A 17,974-nucleotide genomic window follows, 5' to 3' on the forward strand; every position below is an offset into this window, starting at 1 on the left:
AGCCAGGGCAGAATGACTGTTCAGGCAATGGAACTTGTATCAGACTGAACGCAACGTACACCTGTGAGTGTAACGCTGGGTTCAAGGACACAAGCCCCAGTGTACCTGGGAGGATATGTGAAGGTAGGACATTGTTTGATTTCAATCTTACTTTACATCACTGGTTAAAGTTACATTTACCCTGATAGCTGCGATCTAATTCTTGTTTCAGACATTGACGAGTGTCGGACTGGGAACACATGCTCTGATTTATCCGTCTGCACGAATACTCCAGGGAATTTCTCCTGTAGCTGTTTCCCGGGGATTGTCGATAACAATCCGGCAAATCCAGGGACACAGTGTCAAGGTAAGGATCGGAACTGTTTAAACCAGGAGTGGTGAGATAATAAGGAATGTGAATGTGTTTCAGCGTGAATCTTGGTGATATTAACATGTGAATGCTTCACATGTTCATCATAGAGTCACAGAGAAATACAGGGACGGTCCATTGTCATTTCTTTTCTCACTCAAGGGACCAATGAGCAAATTCTGCAATGATAATGGGTGGGATTTTTCAGCCCTTCCAGTTGGCTGGATATTCTGGTCCCACCATAGGTGATCTCCCCACCCCTCCTCCTCCCACCTTCCCGTGCTGGGTTCCCTGGCATTGGAACATGCAAAACTACGTAAGCAGAAGAACCCAGTGGCAGCCAGTGGACATCTGTCATTGGAAAGCACGCTGAGTTGGAACTGGAAAATCCCACCCAATGATTGGCCAAACTTTTAACTGAAGTTCAAAAAAAAATGTTGTGGTATTAAGGAAAAATTTCTGAGCCAAAGTAAAGCAATGTCATAGCAATAAATTGTTAAGTAAAAAAATGTGATCAATGGAAATGACCAGTGGAACTGATATCTCCATCATGCCTGTGGCTCTCGAGGCTTCTTGCTGGGATTGGGGCCTCTTCACACCACCCAAATGCCAATAGACCATTCCATACTGAATTACCTTTTCTTATATGATTATAGATAGTCTATGGTCAATTGTTTGTTGATTGTAAACAGTCCACCCAGCTCCTTTTTCACACATATCCTGGATGGAACCGTGGGTCACATTCCTCTCTCTCTATTTCAGAATTGATCTCCCATTTGGGATCAGATAACTCAATACAGATTAAGAATAGAGGAGAACAGTCAGCAGGCTGATATTCTTAATAATGCATTAAGCAGGGTTTTTACCCATCAGAAGAATTCAAGGGTCTTTTTGAATGATGTGTTTATATTTCATTGACCCATCAAAAGTATTCATGACGATAATGTTCAATTTGTAACCTACAGATCCTAACACATGTTTCGTAAACCTGATGAATATCTGTGATTTGTCTCGCTGCTCAACGATGGTAGTCAGTGAATGCAGCAGTAAGTATCGTTATCGTCACAGGTCTTTGATTGTGATGCTGTCCAGATCTGTTCCTATATCCAGTCAAGTTGTCTTTGCAAAGTTTGCTTTAAGTACTTTAATTATATTTGTAAATTAACAAATCATTGTCACAGCAATGCTGGTGAGTTATTGTGAATGTAACTTATTTCACCTTCATGAACACGAACATTTTATAAACCACAACCTGTCCACGACTTGAACTCTGTTTTCTGGAGAAGTTCCTCCAGCAACTTCTCAGATTGCAGGGTAAGTTTCAGGTGAAGACTTTTCCTTCGGAAGGCAATCCATCACCCATCAATAGTCTTTCTCTCCATCACAGCCTTTTCCATTCTCTGCATCATTGTTTTTCCTGAAATTCCCACTGTTGTCCCCTACCTAATGTTCGATTTTACTTCCTTCAGCTAGTTTCCTGGTTACTTCTATCGATTTCAAAAATATCATTGAAATGTATCACATAGAAGGAGGACTAGTGGATATCCAGCCTTATCCCCTTTTCCATCTTGGGCTCCAGAACCTTGGAGGTTCATATCAAACCTCCTTTTCATTGTGCCGAGAGTTCTGCCTCTGCTACGCTTTCAGACAATGAATTCCAAATCCCTCTCATCCTCTGGGTGAAAATATTTCTTGTTGAATTCACATTAAACCTCTTTCCTGTGTTTGTACCATCTGGTTAGGACCCCTCAACCAAAGAAATAGGGGCTTCTTATCCACTCATAAGAACATAAGAACATAAGAAATAGGAGCAGGAGTAGGCCATCTAGCCCTTCGAGCCTGCCCCGCCATTCAATAAGATCATGGCTGATCTGTCGTGGCTCAGTTCCACATTCCCGCCCTCTCCCCATAACCTTTAATCCCCTCTCTTATCAAAAACCCATCAACCCGCGTCTTAAAAATATTTAGCGAGGTAGCCTCCACCACTTCAACGGGCAGAGAATTCCAGAGATTCACTACCCTTTGAGTGAAGAAGTTCTTCCTCAACTCCGTTCTAAACCGCCCCCCCCTTTATCTTGAGGCTGTGCCCCCTAGTCCTACTGTCCTTTCTGAGCGGGAAGAGTCTCTCCACCGCTATCTTATCCATCCCATTCATCATCTTATACGTCTCAGTGAGATCTCCCCTCATTCTTCTAAACTCTAACGAGTACAAGCCTAGTTTATTCAGCCTCTCCTCATAGCTCAACCCCCTCAACTCCGGCATCAGCCTAGTAAACCTCCTCTGCACTCCCTCCAAGGCCAAAATATCCTTGCGTAAGTACAGTGCCCAAAACTGCACACAGTACTCCAGCTGCGGCTCACCAATGCCCTATACAGCTGCAGCAAGACCTCCCTACTTTTATATTCAATCCCCCTTGCTATGAAGGCCAGCATCCCATTTGCCTTCCTGACCACCTGCTGCACCTGCAAGCTGGGTTTTTGCGACTCGTGCACAAGGACCCCGAGGTCCCTCTGCACCGTCACCTGCTGCAGTTTTTCGCCCCGTAAGTAATAATCCTTCCTACCATTATTCCTACTAAAGTGGACCACCTCGCACTTGCCAACATTAAATTCCATTTGCCAGTTCCTGGCCCATTCGCCCAGCCTATCTAGATCCTTCTGCAGACTCTCCACACCCTCCGCGCAATTTGCCGTTCCACCAATCTTGGTGTCATCAGCAAATTTTGACACCATACACTTGGTTCCCTCCTCCAGATCATCTATATAAATGGTAAATAGCTGAGGCCCCAGCACCGACCCCTGGGGCACTCCACTAGTCACCAACCGCCAATCCGAATAGCACCCATTGACCCCCACTCTCTGCCTCCTATTTGACAACCAATCCTCTATCCACGCTAACACCCTACCCCCAACTCCATGTCCCCTGACCTTCTGCAATAACCTCTTGTGAGGTACCTTGTCAAACGCCTTCTGAAAATCAAGAAAGACCACATCCACCGGCTCTCCTTTATTCACCGCCCTAGACACATCCTCATAGAACTCCAGTAAATTTGTCAGACACGACTTCCCTTTAATGAAACCGTGCTGCATCTGCTCTATCAAGCAATTCCCCTCAAGATGCCTCGCTATTTCCTCCTTGATGACGGATTCTAACATTTTACCTACAACAGACGTTAAACTAACCGGCCTATAATTCCCTGCCTTTTGCCTGCCACCCTTCTTAAACAGCAGCGTAACGTTAGCCATTTTCCAATCTTCCGGCACTTCCCGGAATCCAGCAACGTCTGGAAAATAACCACCAAGGCATCCACTATCACCTCCGCCATTTCTTTCAGAACCCTCGGATGCATTCCATCCGGTCCTGGGGACTTGTCCACAATCAGCCGCTCCAGTCTGTCGAGCACCGCCTCTCTAGTAACAGTAATGTCATTGAGACCCTTCAGTCCTACCACCTTTCCATCTCTAACACCCGGCAAATTATTCATGTCCTCCTCCGTGAAGACCGAAACAAAAAAGGTATTCAAGACCTCAGCCATATCCCCATCCCCTACCACTAAGTCCCCCTTCTCATCCTCTAAGGGTCCAACGTTAACCCTAGCCAGCCTCTTCCTTTTTATATATTTATAAAAACTCTTGCTATCCTTTTTTATATTAAGCGCTAGCCCAGCTTCATAGTTTATCCTACCCTTCTTTATCAACTTCTTTGTCAATCTTTGTTGACATTTAAACCTCTCCCAATCCTCTTCTCGCCCACTACTCTTAGCTACTCTAAATGCCTCCGCTTTTAATTTAACACTTTCCTTCACCTCCTTCGTTATCCACGGCTTATTACCTCTCCTCCTATGGTCCTTTTTGACCATCGGAATAAATTTCTGCTGAGCACCAAGAAAGATCTCCTTAAAGATCCTCCACTGCTCCTCAGCAGACCTACCTTCCAACGCGCTCCCCCAGTCCACATTCGCCAATTCTTCTCTCATCCTACCGTACTCCCCTCTGTTCAAACAAAGGACGCGTGTCCGGGAACCCACTTTCTCCTCCTCCATTTGCACCAGAAACTCCACCATACAATGATCACTCTCCCCAAGAGGATCCTTCACCGCAAGGTCCCTAATTCTACCCGCCTCATTACATAACACCAGATCCAAGATAGCTCACTCCCATGTCGGCTCCAACACACACTGTTCGAGGAAACTATCCCGGCAGCATTCCAAGAACTCCTCCTCGAGCCCACCGCGTCCAACATGGGTCGACCAATCAATATGCAGATTGAAATCCCCCATAATTACGGCCGTCCCATTCCTGCACGCCGGACTTATTTGCGCATTAACAGCCTGCCCCACCTCCAGATCATTATTCGGGGGCCTATAGACGACACCCACCAGCGTCTTCCTCCCTTTGCTGTTCCTAATCTCCACCCACAACAATTCCACTTTCTGCTCCTTGGCTCCAATATCATCCCTTGCTACCACCCTGATGCTATCCTTAATCAGCAGAGCTATGCCCCCGCCTTTTCCCTCCTGCCTATCCTTCCTAAACACTTGATACCCCTGGACATTCAGCTCCCAGTCCCTGTCACCTTGCAGCCACGTCTCTGTAATGGCCACCAGATCATATCCGTTTGTGCCGATCTGCGCCACCAGCTCATCCACTTTATTCCGAATGCTTCGTGCATTCAGATACAGTGCCTTCATCCCAGCCTTCACCTGGACCCTATTTGCCGGAACACCACCAACCATACTCACACCCCCTACTCCCTTTATAATTGGGATATCATCGGCCTCTTCCCTTACCTGTACCCTCCCCTTAACTTTAGGCCTCGTAATGTCACCTACCCTCGCAACCTCCACCCCCCTAATTAGTTTAAAGCCCTGTCTACAGTCCTCTTTACTCGATTCGCCAGGACTCTGGTCCCAGCACGGTTCAGACCAACCCCATCCCGCCCGAACAGGTCCCACCTACCCCAATACTGATGCCAATGCCCCATAAATTCAAACTCATTCCTCCCACACCAATCCCTGAGCCACCCATTCACTTCCTTAATCCTATCAACCCTACGCCCGTCTGCACTCGGTTCAGGCAGTAGCCCAGAGATAACCACCTTGTCGGTTCTACTTTTTAATTCCATTCCCAGCTTTTCATACTCCCTCCCCAGATCCTCAGTCCGCATTTTGCCTACGTCGTTGGCACCCACATGTACCACAACGACCGGATTCTCACCCTCCCATTCCAGGTTCCTCTGCAGCCCAGATGCGACATCCCGGACCCGAGCACCAGGCAGACAACACACCCTTCTGTGGACTTTGTCATTGTGACAAAGGACAGTGTCAATACCCTTCACCCCATTATCCCCAATTACAACTACGCTCCTTTTCACCTTCTCCTTGCCTATGTCCTGCTGCATCACTGTACTGTGTGCAGTTTGCTCACCAACCTCACCTCCCTCGTTCTTGTCCAGACTGGAAGCAAGAACCTCAAACCTGTTATGCAGATTGAGAGGCTGAGGCCTTCTCTCCCCATCCCCCTTCCTCCGCTCCCCACCCCCCTTCCTCCTCTCAGCAGCCCCCTCTTGTTCCTGACCCTTAGAGTTAGCCAGTCCGGTGGGGGGGATGTCACTTGCACCCCATTGACAATGGCACCCTCTCTCCCCCTGATGAGCCTCAGTGTCTGTAGCTCAGAGGCCAGCTCATCTACTTTGAGCTGGAGCTCCTCCAGCAACCTGCACTTACTGCAGACATGGTCACTGGGAAGGACCCTGGGGTCCACCAGTTCCCACATCATACAGAAACAACACATCACATGCCCCTCCATTATTCACTGTAGTAATATTGAAAATCTCCACACGAACTTACCTGGCCCTTTTTCTCTCAAGCCCTTTTGACCTTAAGCCCTAATATCTCACTCTGCTTCCCACTCGATCCTTTGCCCGCTCCGACGCTGCCAGCTGTCTACACCAGGCCTCCTTTTAAACCTGGCGCTGATTTAAAGCCTGCTCCCCCACAACTCCCTGCTATCCACTCCCTTAGAATTCTTAAAGCGGTAAATACAAAAAGCCCGCAAAAATGCTTTTAAATGATTTAAACAGTTCTACAAGGTAAGTTCTTACTACAAAGTGCTTTAAACTTATTTAAACAGGTTTTTAACAGGTAATTTCTTATCTGTCTCTTTGCTCCTTCACTCGTCTGCTACATACCTCAATTATAGTCTGATTTTTGAATCCTGCGTCGGTGTTATGGTTCAAATCACAACCTCCAAAATATTTTTCGAAGCTCAACTGGATCATATTTTGCATCTTGAATTTGACAGAATGGTCATAAAATGTTTCATTTTAGGTATGATTCAAATGACCCACTAGGGAGCTTTTATCAAACAAAGTTTATTTAAGAATATAATTAACATGCTAGTAAGAAAATTAACCAGATTTTTTATCAATTGCAAACAAGAAACAAGACAACCACTGTAATGCATAACTCTTTACAAAGATGCCTAATGTGTTCCAATCAAGCCAAAGCCCTCGCCATAGATGAAACACTTCAAATAGATTCAATACAGCAATATAGAATTCATTGTCTGAAAGCGTAGAGAGGCAGAACTCTCGTTACATTGAAAAGGAGGTTTGATATGAACCCCCAAGGTTCTGGAACCAGAGCTGGAAAAGGGGATAAGGCTGCATATCCACTTGTCCTCCTTCTATGTAATACATTTCAATTATATTTTTTGAATCGATAGAAGTAACCAGGAATGCAGCAACACAGCAATGCTGCTTACGTGATAATGGAAATTGAGTCCTTTGGTTGAAGTCTACAGTTCATTGAATTCACTCTGAACAGTTTGAAGATAAGACAGCTTCCCAAACACCAGAGTGACTCTGGTCCATCCCCCAGCAACAGCAGAACTTCACTCTTCAGGAAAACAAGAGAATTTCCAAAGATAAAAAAGCAGTGAGAGAGACTTCTGTTCAATTTGCTATCCCTGTTAAAACCCAACTGGAGCTCAGAACTAAAAATGAAGCCTTAAACTCCTTGGGAAAAAACCTGTCCAAAAACACTTAACCATCCTCTTAACAATGCAGGATCATAACACTAATCCCAAAGTAACACCAACTACTTAAGTAGCAACAATTAGGATTCATCTTGTCAACCTGGCAACAATATGACATCAGCTAAGGCTGTGAGCTGAGAAACATTGACTGTGAGAGCTGCAGAGATCATGATTTAAAAAACATCTCTTCAAGGTACATGAACATCACAGTCAGGAGTGCGGAGTTAGAACAATTCATGGCTCTGCAAACTCAACCCAAGGGAAGTGCCCCAGAAGATTGGGCTTTAAGTTCAGAGGAATGGATGAAAGTGGCAGTGGTTTCAATTAACCCCAGAATGAGTACAGAGGCAGCGGGTGAGGAGACAATCTGTGTGGATGCTTCCCTCAGGGTGCCGGCATTATCACAGATTTAAGAAACATAAATGAGTTATCCAGCTCTCATTCCTCATGCCCTCTTGCCACTGCACCCCCCCCAACCGCTCGCCCGCCCCCCCCCCCGTCCAAAACACACTCATCTTACCCCACCCATGCTAACCCCTTCCTAATCATGGCCCAAGGGGGGATCTCTCTTGTGAAACCTACGGCTCCTGTCACGCAAAGCACTTCAAAGAACTTTCAGAGCAGCTGGGGCCTATGAGAGAAAGCAAGGGGATGTCCTTCGTGAAATTGAATGCTCCTGTCAATCAAAGCACTTCAAAGAGTTTTGTTAACACCTGGGGCTTCTGAAATCAACAAAGAGCAATCCTTTGATTTGATGGCTCCCAAGTGTTTGGGGTGTAGGTGTGGGGGTGGGGTGGAGTGGGGGAGGCGAGGGGCGAGGGGGGGCACAGATATTAATGAGATCAAGTCACTTCAAAGTTTTACAGAACACAGACAATAATACAGACTTTTACCAGCGAGGTGTCTGAAATCAACATCCTCAGAGTGATTTCTACATTCTCAAGGGCAACAAGGAGAAGTGCAGCCACAAGAGCCCCAAACCGGGGAAGATTACCAAGGTACAACCCTTACCTGAGCTCCCACCAATGCACAGGTCCCTGAGCAGGCAACTGCCCCCCCCCTCCCCCCTGTCGTCCATTCCCCACATAATCTTGAACACCTCAATCAGGTCGTCCCGATATTCAGATGGATTTAAATTATTCCTGATCAGGTGAGAACCTGATCCCACCAGGTACAGCAGGCCAGGAGACTAACAACAAGCTCGATGCCTGGCAAGAATCCTGACTCTCACTCGCGCCAGATTGAACAGGCCGTTGGAAATCACAACTGGAGCTTGTGACCTGGAGAATCACCCCCAAAGTTTACTTTAAGGAAATAGATGGGAAGGGAAGGTGGAAAAATGAAGAAAAGAGGAACAGAGAGGATTGAGGCCTTGTGTGAAGATTGAGGGGATTGAAAGAGAGAGCTTGAGAGAATATGGGTTGTAAAGGAGCAAGCGAGTTGAAAGAGGTTAAGAGAGGTGGTAGAGAGGTGATTGTAAAGCATAAGCAGGTTGTGAGAGAGCAAGACTGTGCAAGATGGGAATTGAATAAGAGTTGGGGTTGAAACAAAGAGAGAGGAGGGTGTGAGTGGGTGCTGATGGGGGATATATAGCGAGAGGGTGCAATGATATCGACATGACATGTTTGCAGCAACACTTCTCAATATTGGCTGGGATTCTCCCAAAAAATTCATGTAAAAACTGGAGTAAATCCTGCTGGATTTTTTCAGTGGGACTTTTAGAATGAATCTCCCACACACTGGACAAGAGTGCGTTCGCACAAATATCATTAAAAATCAGTGGGCTGGGCCTATTCGCACTGCAGAGGCCAACAGCATAGCGCGGAGCGGGACACTCAGCATGCGCCGATCCGTCAATGCCGAGATCAGTGGAATAGCCCTGCACGATCACTGGCCAGCCCCGTGACCCTGCATCGCTGGCCATGCGACCCTCCCCCTGAACCCTCTGATCCCTGGCCTCCCCGACATGTCCGGGCCAGCCTCAATATGCCCTCTCCCACCCTCCCCCCTCCCCCCCCCGGCCCGCCTTAATCTTCTCCCCCCTGCCGTCCCGATCCCCCGATACACGGGAGCCCTGACACCCCACCCACCCCACTGATACCCACCCCCAATCACTGGCCTCCCTCTGTCACCACCAAGTGCAGAGCTGTGGGAACACCCCCCCAACCCCAACCAACCTCCCCCCCCCCCCAGAGGCCTTGCCCCCTTGGCGCTGCCCAATATTTGATGGGGAGTGCCAAGCTGCCCCCCCACCACCCCTGGGCAATGCCAGATCCCTTTCACTCCAGCGGGGTCCCCGTAAGTGGGAAGCTCACACAAACCCCGCTGGAGTGAAACACTCCTGATGAGAGGTGAAGGGAGGACCCTAGCAGACCCAGGGACTACAGTCGTGGGCACGTTAATGGCATTTAAATTATAATTTAAATAATTTATGCAGCTCCGCACCGATTCCTGGTGCTGAGCTGACTGTGCTGGAAATCCAGTGGTCGGAGACTTGTAAAGGTTGCGACACCCCAGTGGAAATCCTGTTACACGGCCCAGCCCACTGCACTGAATTAAATACAATAACAAAGAGAACATTGAGAATTATTCATTGAATTATATCGGCACGGCCACGGCTAACTACCCTACAACCCTCAGTTTGAGATCAGGACGACACTTAGGCTGGGATTTTTCCATCCCACTGTGGTGGGACTCACTGGAGGGTACGCGGTGGGACAGGGAAAAGTCCATTGACGTTTATCCGGACCGGATAATCCCAGTGGCAGGCAAGGCCGGAAAACCCCGAGGTTAAGCGTGATAACCCAGATGTGATTCCTGCTGAAGACTGTACGTGTAACAGTGAGTAACGATTGGCTGACTCTTGTGCCCACAGATCGAAAAGCATTCAGAATGAAGGCAACGTTGAGGTCCCGAAAATTCAGCAACGAGCTAAAAAATCCCAGCAGTGGGGCCTACCGGGAACTGTCGGCTGAAATTACAAGTGCGGTAAGTGAAAAACAACAATCTCCCTTCGCAGCCCAGGTCTGAGGGCAGATAAACATAACATAAGAACATAAGAAATAGGAGCAGGAGTAGGCCATCTAGCCCTTCGAGCCTGCCCCGCCATTCAATAAGATCATGGCTGATCTGTCGTGGCTCAGTTCCACTTTCCCGCCCTCTCCCCATAACCCTTAATCCCTTCTCTTATCAAAAACCCATCAACCCGCTTCTTAAAAATATTTAGCGAGGCAGCCTCCACCACTTCAACGGGCAGAGAATTCCAGAGATTCACCACCCTTTGAGTGAAGAAGTTCCTCCTCAACTCCGTTCTAAACCACCTCCCCTTTATCTTGAGGCTGTGCCCCCTAGTCCTACTGTCTTTTCTGAGTGGGAAGAGTCTCTCCACCTCTATCCTATCCATCCCATTCATCATCTTATACGTCTCAATGAGATCTCCCCTCATTCTTCTAAACTCTAACGAGTACAAGCCTAGTTTATTCAGCCTCTCCTCATAGCTCAACCCCCTCAACTCCGGTATCAGCCTAGTAAACCTCCTCTGCACTCCCTCCAAGGCCAAAATATCCTTGCGTAAGTGCGGCGACCAAAACTGCACACAGTACTCCAGCTGCGGCCTCACCAATGCCCTATACAGCTGCAGCAAGATCCCAGCTGGTGTGAATAACAACAGTCCAGCTGATTTATTTAACTGATTTAACGTTCACCGTTCTGAAGCTGCCTCAGACACGAGGCTCCCTCACGTTCTCTTTGTTACCCAGCCAGCACTGGCCTGTCATGGTGGCATTGTCGAAGTTCCAGAGTTGTCTCTAATCGGACGGGCGGTGGTGAAAAGTCAGGCCATTCACACCCTTAACTGACCACCACCCGCTGTCTGCCCGCTCTTAATTACCCCCTCCTACCAACAGCAGAGGTAAGTCCCACTTCCTGCCTGGGAGTACCCAAAATCCACCACAGTGACGGGACCGCCACCTCTCCAGTAAAATTTCACCTAAAACACAGATCTTGATCCCTTGAAAGAATGCATCTTGGATAATATCCAAACAGTTATATGGAGTACAGGGATCCAGCCTCAGAGTTGGTTGCTTAATGGTGTTTATTGACCCGTATGCATCAAATAAGACCATAAGGTCTAGGAGCAGAACTAAGCCATTCGGCCCATTGAAGCTTCTCTGCCTTTCAATCATGGCTGATGTTTCTCAACCCCATTCTCTCACCATTTCCAGTATCCTTTGATCCCCTTACCAATCAAGAACCTATCTATTTCTGTCTTAAATACACTCAATGACCCAGCCTCCACAGCCTTCTGTGGCAATGAATTCCATAGGTTCACCACCCTCTCTGGCTGAAGAAATTCCACCTCATCTCGGTTCTAAAGGGTCGTCCTTTTATTCTGAAGCTGTGCCCTCAGATCCTAGTCTTTCCCACTAATGGAAACATCTCTCCCACGTTCACTCTTTCCAGGCCTTTCAGTAAGTTTCAATGAGATCCACCCCTCATCCTTCTAACCTCCATTGAGGTCAGGCCTAGAGCCCTCAAATGCTCCCCATATCTCAAGCCTTTCATTCCCGGGATCATTCTTGTGAAGATAGTCTGGACCAAGGCTAGCACATCCTTCCTTAGATGTGGAGCCCAAAATTGCTCGCAATACTCCAAATGTGGCCTTATAAAGCCTCAATGTTTCAGTCACTGGAGGGTAAATGTTCCTTTGCCTTTCCCCATCAGTTGTATCCATTTCCCTCCATTTGAAAAATTGAATTATTGGTGATAATGTCCAATAATTTCAAAAAAAGTTCCATTGGGTGGCACGGTGGCACGGCGGTTAGCACTGCTGCCCCACAGCACCAGGCGCCCGGGTTCAATTCCAGCCTCAGGTCATTGTCTGTGTGGAGTTTGCACATTCTCTCCATGTCTGCATGGGTTTCCTCCAAGTGCTCCAGTTTCCCCCCCACAGCCTAAAGATGTACAGGTTAGGTTGATTGGCCATGCTAAATTGTCCTTTAATGTCAGGGGATAAGCAGGATTAATATGTGGGGCTGTGGGGATAGGGCCTGGGTGAGATTGTGGTCGTTGCAGGCTAGGTGGGCTGAATGGCCTCCTTCTATACTGTGTGGAATCTATAGACATTTAATGGACGTTGCAATACTCTGAATCGTAAGGAGAAAAGGACTTGTCATTGCCTGTAAAAAATAGAAAATGCTACAAATTCATAGCAGGTCCATTAACAACATAAAGATGGCTCTCAGGAATGGAGAGTGAACTCCATCATAACATTGATACAAATGTAGGGCGAAGGGGACAACAAGAGGTTGTTTTTAAGTATTACCCATCTACATAAAGTGTGATAAAAGCAAATTACTGCAGACGCTGGAATCTGAAACACAAACAGAAAATGCTGAAAATTTTCAGAAGGTTTGATAGTATCCGTGCAGAGAGAATGGAGGCAACATTTCAAGTCTGGATAACTCTTCGTCAGTGCTGAAGACTCATGGAAACAGGATGAGCTTTACACTGTTGTGTTCAGGGAGGTTGGAGGCTGGATAGAGGGTCAGCGATAGTTGGAGGCAAGGGACAGACTGACAAAGATGTCATGGGTAAAAATACAAAAGGAATGTACACAGTGGCGATCATTGAATGAAGAACAAAGAGAATTGTTGCACAGGAACAGGCCCTTTGGCCCTCTAAGCCTACACTGACCATGCTGCCCAACTCAACTAAAACCCCCAACCCTTTCCAGGACCAAATCCTCTATTCCCATCCTGTTTATGTATCTGTCAAGACGCCCCTTAAAAGTCACTATTATATCTGCTTCCACTCTCCACCCCAGCATCGAATTCCAGGCACCCACTACCCTCTGTGTAAAAAACTGGCCTCGTACACTTCCTTTAAACCTTACCCCTCGCACCTTGAGGCTATGCCCCCTAGTAATTGACTCTTCCATCCTGGGAAAAAGCTTCTGACTATCTACTCTGTCCATGCTGCTCATAATTTTGTGAACATTTATCACATCACCCGTCAACCTCTGTCGTTCCAGTGAGAACAAACCATGTTTTTCCAACCTCTCCTCATAGCTATTGCCCTCCATACCAGGCAACATCCTGGTAAAGAAGGGTGCTGATGGCGGTTCTTTAAGAGATCAGAGTGTGATAATAGCAGAACAAAGAGAAATAGTGCGTCAAAGGACAAGCTGAAATAGATAACAGTTGGCCTTTGTGAGTGGGTCATTGTGGCAGCACAATGGCACAGTGGTTAGCTCTGCTGTCCACAGTACCAGGGACCTGGGTTCAATTCCAGCCTTGGGTAGATGGCTCTGTGCAGTTTGATACTAATTCTTTCATTGATATTGGAACAAATGGCATTTTTTGAAACTTACTGCTTCTGTATATTACTTTAAATTAAAACAAGTGATTTTCCACCAGCCCTGCGGCTGAGTAACAGGGTTTATTTATGGACTCTGTTCTCCAGTAATTAACTTATCGCGATTCAGTGTTAGTTGTCAAATATGGGCTCCAATTTCCACTCTAAACTCGATGGGAGATGGTGATGAAGATTTCAGTCCTTGAGATATCTATGGAAATTGTGGTCTCATTGTGAAGATGGGAATGGTGCTGTGATTGTAACACGGGGTAGCCCTCGCATTGCCAGCTCAAACATAACCTCCATCCCTAAAGAGGTGGGCGAGTGGATGATTAGAACTGGGAGATATTCTTAACAATGGTTGCTGATGCTTTTCTTATTATTATAACTAAATTAATATTTGTGTTTATTCTTTTCAGGTTGTACAAACAGTACGAAGTCAACTAAAGGATGACAATTTTAATATCACCATCATTGGTTTTCAAAATGGAAGTGTGATAGTGAACCTCCTGGCTTTTCTGAGCACCAACTCAAATGTCACCACAGCAGAATTGGAAAGTGCTTTTGCCAATGCTCTCAAAGCCGTGGATAATGAAAGCTCCGTCACTGTAACAGGTAGGCATTCTGATAATCACAGAAAGAAAGAACTCGCATTTATATAGCATCCTTCACATCCCCAGAATCACCCACGGTGTTTGAAAGACAACAAAATACATGGCAACTTCTCTAGGTCAGGACTGCTTGCGACCAAGTTATTTCCGGATTTTGGATTTTTCTGGATTATGGAATGAGATCAGAAAGCCAAACCACAAGTGTGCGAACTAGCAAACGTTGCTGTTTTATATATTTTTTTTATACATGAAGCATAAAACAATGATAAAACATAATAAAGTGCTAATAAATTTGATTTTACTGACCCAAATACCATGGTCAAATTCTCCACCCTTGCCTTTGGTTGGGATTTTCCAGTCCCACTGCTATGTGCCAAATTCTCCGTTCTCACTGACAGTGGAAAGCAGGGTGTGTTCCATTGTGCCAGGTATGATTCCCTAAGAAGTCTGACAACGCCAGGTTTAAGTCCAACCGATTTATTTGATAGTAAACTCACTAGCTTTCGAGGTTTCCCTCTTCTTCAGGATTTACTGTCAAATAAATCGGTTGGACTTAAACCTGGTGTTGTCAGGCTTTTTACTGTGTTTACCCCAGTCCAACGCCGGCACATCCACATCATGACGGTATGATTCCGACCAGTGGAGGGTTTTCCCACTGACTCCAGTTTTGCTAGGACTCCTCGATGCCACACTCGCTGAAAAGGAACCTCCCGTCAATCAGTATAGTTTCAGGGGTGTTGCTGAGTCTCACAGGTCTTTAAATACATTTTCTAACCTATCTTGTTCCAGGTACTACACAAGCATCAACTGTGACCCCAACTCAGTCTCAGACCATTTCTACAGTCCAGATTCAACCAGGACCTTCCGGATTCCGTGTAGCCACGATAATACTGGGAATTTTTCTATGTTTGGTACTGCTGATTGTTGTGACAATGATAATTGCAAGTCTCTGTACACTGAAGAAAACTGGGCACTTTAATTTTTTTAGTACACCCTACAATTTACACCATACAGCCGTATAGTTTGATGAGGGAAAATTCAAAATGGACACACTCATTTGCTTGGGGTTTATAGGGTAATTAGAACCGATCTTTAGAAATGTGAAAATTTAGGTGAGGAAAATAATGCTACCAATAATACAAAGGCTCAAATATTCCAGCCTCCAGATTGTTCGAGAGATGATTGATTGAAGATGCGTACCAGCACACTGTAGGTCTTCTGCAATGTTAAAATACTGTTATGGTATGATGTATAACTCCTGCGTAACTCCACAACTGACACCCAATCACTCAGATTTATCCCTCTTAACTATCCCTTCAAACATCCAATTATGCTTCAGAGCCTAGCCCCCAGAAGCTAACAACCCTCCCGACCTCCCCCCCCACCCCACTTAACCCAAAGCAACTAAACCCTCCAAAATACCCAAACAAACCACCCGACTATGTAACCCCCAATGAACCCCTGTCAACTCCCTGGCCCAAGTCAACCAAACTTCCGGACCTGACCTGGATGGTTCCAAACACACTGAGCCAACTCACCCACCCAGCCATCTTACCTGCCACCTTCAAACCGTACCACCTCACCCACTTTATCCATTGCCTACTTATCTTGGCCACCATACCCATTTATCTCACCCAACTTTCCGCCCTACCACCTGAACCTTCCAGTTAGTTATTCATCCACTCACCACTCGCCAACATATGTCTATCAATCTTCATCTTTTCCCAAAGGCATAGGAGCCTAAAACTAGAGGTCTTAGGTTTAAGGCGAGAGGGGAGAGATACAACAGGGTCCAGAGGGGAAATGTTTTCACACAGAGAGTGGTGAGTGTCTGGAGTAAGCTGCCAGAGGCAGTAGTTGAGGCGGGTACAATTTTATCTTTTAAAAAGCATTTAGAGAGTTACATGGGTAAGATGGGTATAGAGGGATATGGGCCAAATGTAGGCAATTGGGACCAGCTTAATGGTAAAAACTGGGCAGCATGGACAAGTTGGGCTGAAGAGCCTGTTCCCATGCTGTAAACCTCTATGACTCTACCCAATGACTCACTAACATTCATCCATCCATTAATGTTCACAATGAACATTTAAACTTACCATACGACAGCTAATGCAGTGATGTGGGTCCCATCTTCCCCTCGACTCTGCTGCCCTGCGACATAGTTCTCCAAGGGACACTGTAGTCCATGTTTATGGTCCAGCCAAGCTCAGAGGACTTGGTGAGAAATACGGAGCAGCATCGAGGTGGGGGAAATCTGAGTGGAGCAACAAACTATTAATGATTTCCACTCCTCAGAAGATGTGGGTCCATATATAATGTGCAATATAGAAAGCAAGAAATAGGAGCAGGAGTAGACCATCAGACCCACTTAATATGCTCCTAATTAACCATCTACCTCAGTGCCACATCTTGCCACCTTTATCTTGTGTCCCTAATTGTCCAAACATCCACTGACCTTAGCCTTGAACATATTCAACAACTGAATATTCAAAACCCACTGGAGAGTTCTAAAGATCCACAACCCTTTGAGTAAATCCTAAACAAAATTGCTTCTAATAAATGTGTGGCTCTAACATTACTGTCATAAAACTGCATTAAAAATAATCATAGAATCCTACAATGTAGAAGGAGGCTATTCAGCCCATCGAGTCTGCACTGACCCCAATCCCACCCAGGCCTTAGCCCCATAACCCCATGCATTTACCCTAACTAGTCCCCCTGACATAAAGGGGCCATTTAGCATTGCCAATGTACCGCATATCTTTGAACTGTGGGAGGAAACCAGGGCACCCAAAGGAAACCCACGCAGACACAGGGAGAATGTGCAATCTTCGTACAGGCAGTGACTCAAGTCAGGAATCAAACCTAAGTACCTGGCGCTGTGAGGCAGCGGTGCTAACCACTGTGCCACCCTAATCTTTAATTTAAATAATAATCTTCACTTTAAAACCATCTTTGTCACTGTCCATAAGCTGGTAATCACAAATTGTAAATATAAATCAGTGACACTGAGATTGCTGTGATTGATCTGTACTGTACTGATATTCTTCACATTGTTATTGTATCTCAGGGAAGGGCATTTACTGTGTCTCTGGAAATGTTTAATGTAATTTTAATCTTTCATTTGAGAAATAAAAACATACTTCTTTTAAAACTCTGTGAAATTTGTATTGCAGGTTCCAAACGGAAGGATGGTTATTACTGTTCATCTCCTGGTGTTGTTCACAGTGAGACACCTTGCATTTATATAGCGCCTTTAACATGGTGAAATATCCCAATGGGCTTCTCAGGAGCATCATCGGGTAAAATCTGATAGTGAGTTACAGAAGGATAGAATCATAGACTGGACTCCCCACAGTGCAAAAGGAGACCATTCAGCCCATCAAGTCTGTACCGACCTTGCAAACAGCATTCTACGCAGGCCCTACCCCCCATAACACAGCACATCCACTATTGCTAATGCACCTAATCTACACACTAGGCACAATTTAGCACGGCCAACACACCTAACCCACACATCTTTAGACTGGGGGAGGAAACTGGAGCACCCGGAGAAAACCCATGAAGACACAGGGAGAACATGCAGACCCCACTCAGCCAGGAATTGAACCCGGGTCCCTAG

General features: G+C 46.2%; 1 protein-coding gene across 1 annotated transcript; it reads left to right on the forward strand.

The window, feature by feature from the left end:
• Nucleotides 1-1,318: 1,318 nt before the first annotated feature.
• On the forward strand, nucleotides 1,319-17,506 carry LOC145353061 (uncharacterized). The gene is made up of 4 exons (XM_080203401.1): nucleotides 1,319-1,395; nucleotides 10,263-10,375; nucleotides 14,161-14,356; nucleotides 15,142-17,506. The coding sequence occupies exons 1-4, from the start codon at nucleotides 1,341-1,343 to the stop codon at nucleotides 15,372-15,374; spliced, it is 597 nt and encodes a 198-aa protein (XP_080059527.1). The 5' UTR covers nucleotides 1,319-1,340; the 3' UTR covers nucleotides 15,375-17,506.
• Nucleotides 17,507-17,974: the final 468 nt, after the last annotated feature.

Source organism: Carcharhinus amblyrhynchos, chromosome 15, assembly GCF_965287045.1.
Source record: "Carcharhinus amblyrhynchos chromosome 15, sCarAmb.v2.hapA, whole genome shotgun sequence".
NCBI lineage: Eukaryota > Metazoa > Chordata > Chondrichthyes > Carcharhiniformes > Carcharhinidae > Carcharhinus > Carcharhinus amblyrhynchos.

Coding starts and splice junctions, on each gene's coding strand:
- LOC145353061 (XM_080203401.1), top strand. CDS start 1,341: ATGAATATCTGTGATTTGTCTCGCTGCTCAACGATGGTAGTCAGTGAA. Junction 1,396..10,262: donor GGTAGTCAGTGAATGCAGCA/GTAAGTATCGTT, acceptor TTGTGCCCACAG/ATCGAAAAGCATTCAGAATG. Junction 14,357..15,141: donor AAGCTCCGTCACTGTAACAG/GTAGGCATTCTG, acceptor ATCTTGTTCCAG/GTACTACACAAGCATCAACT.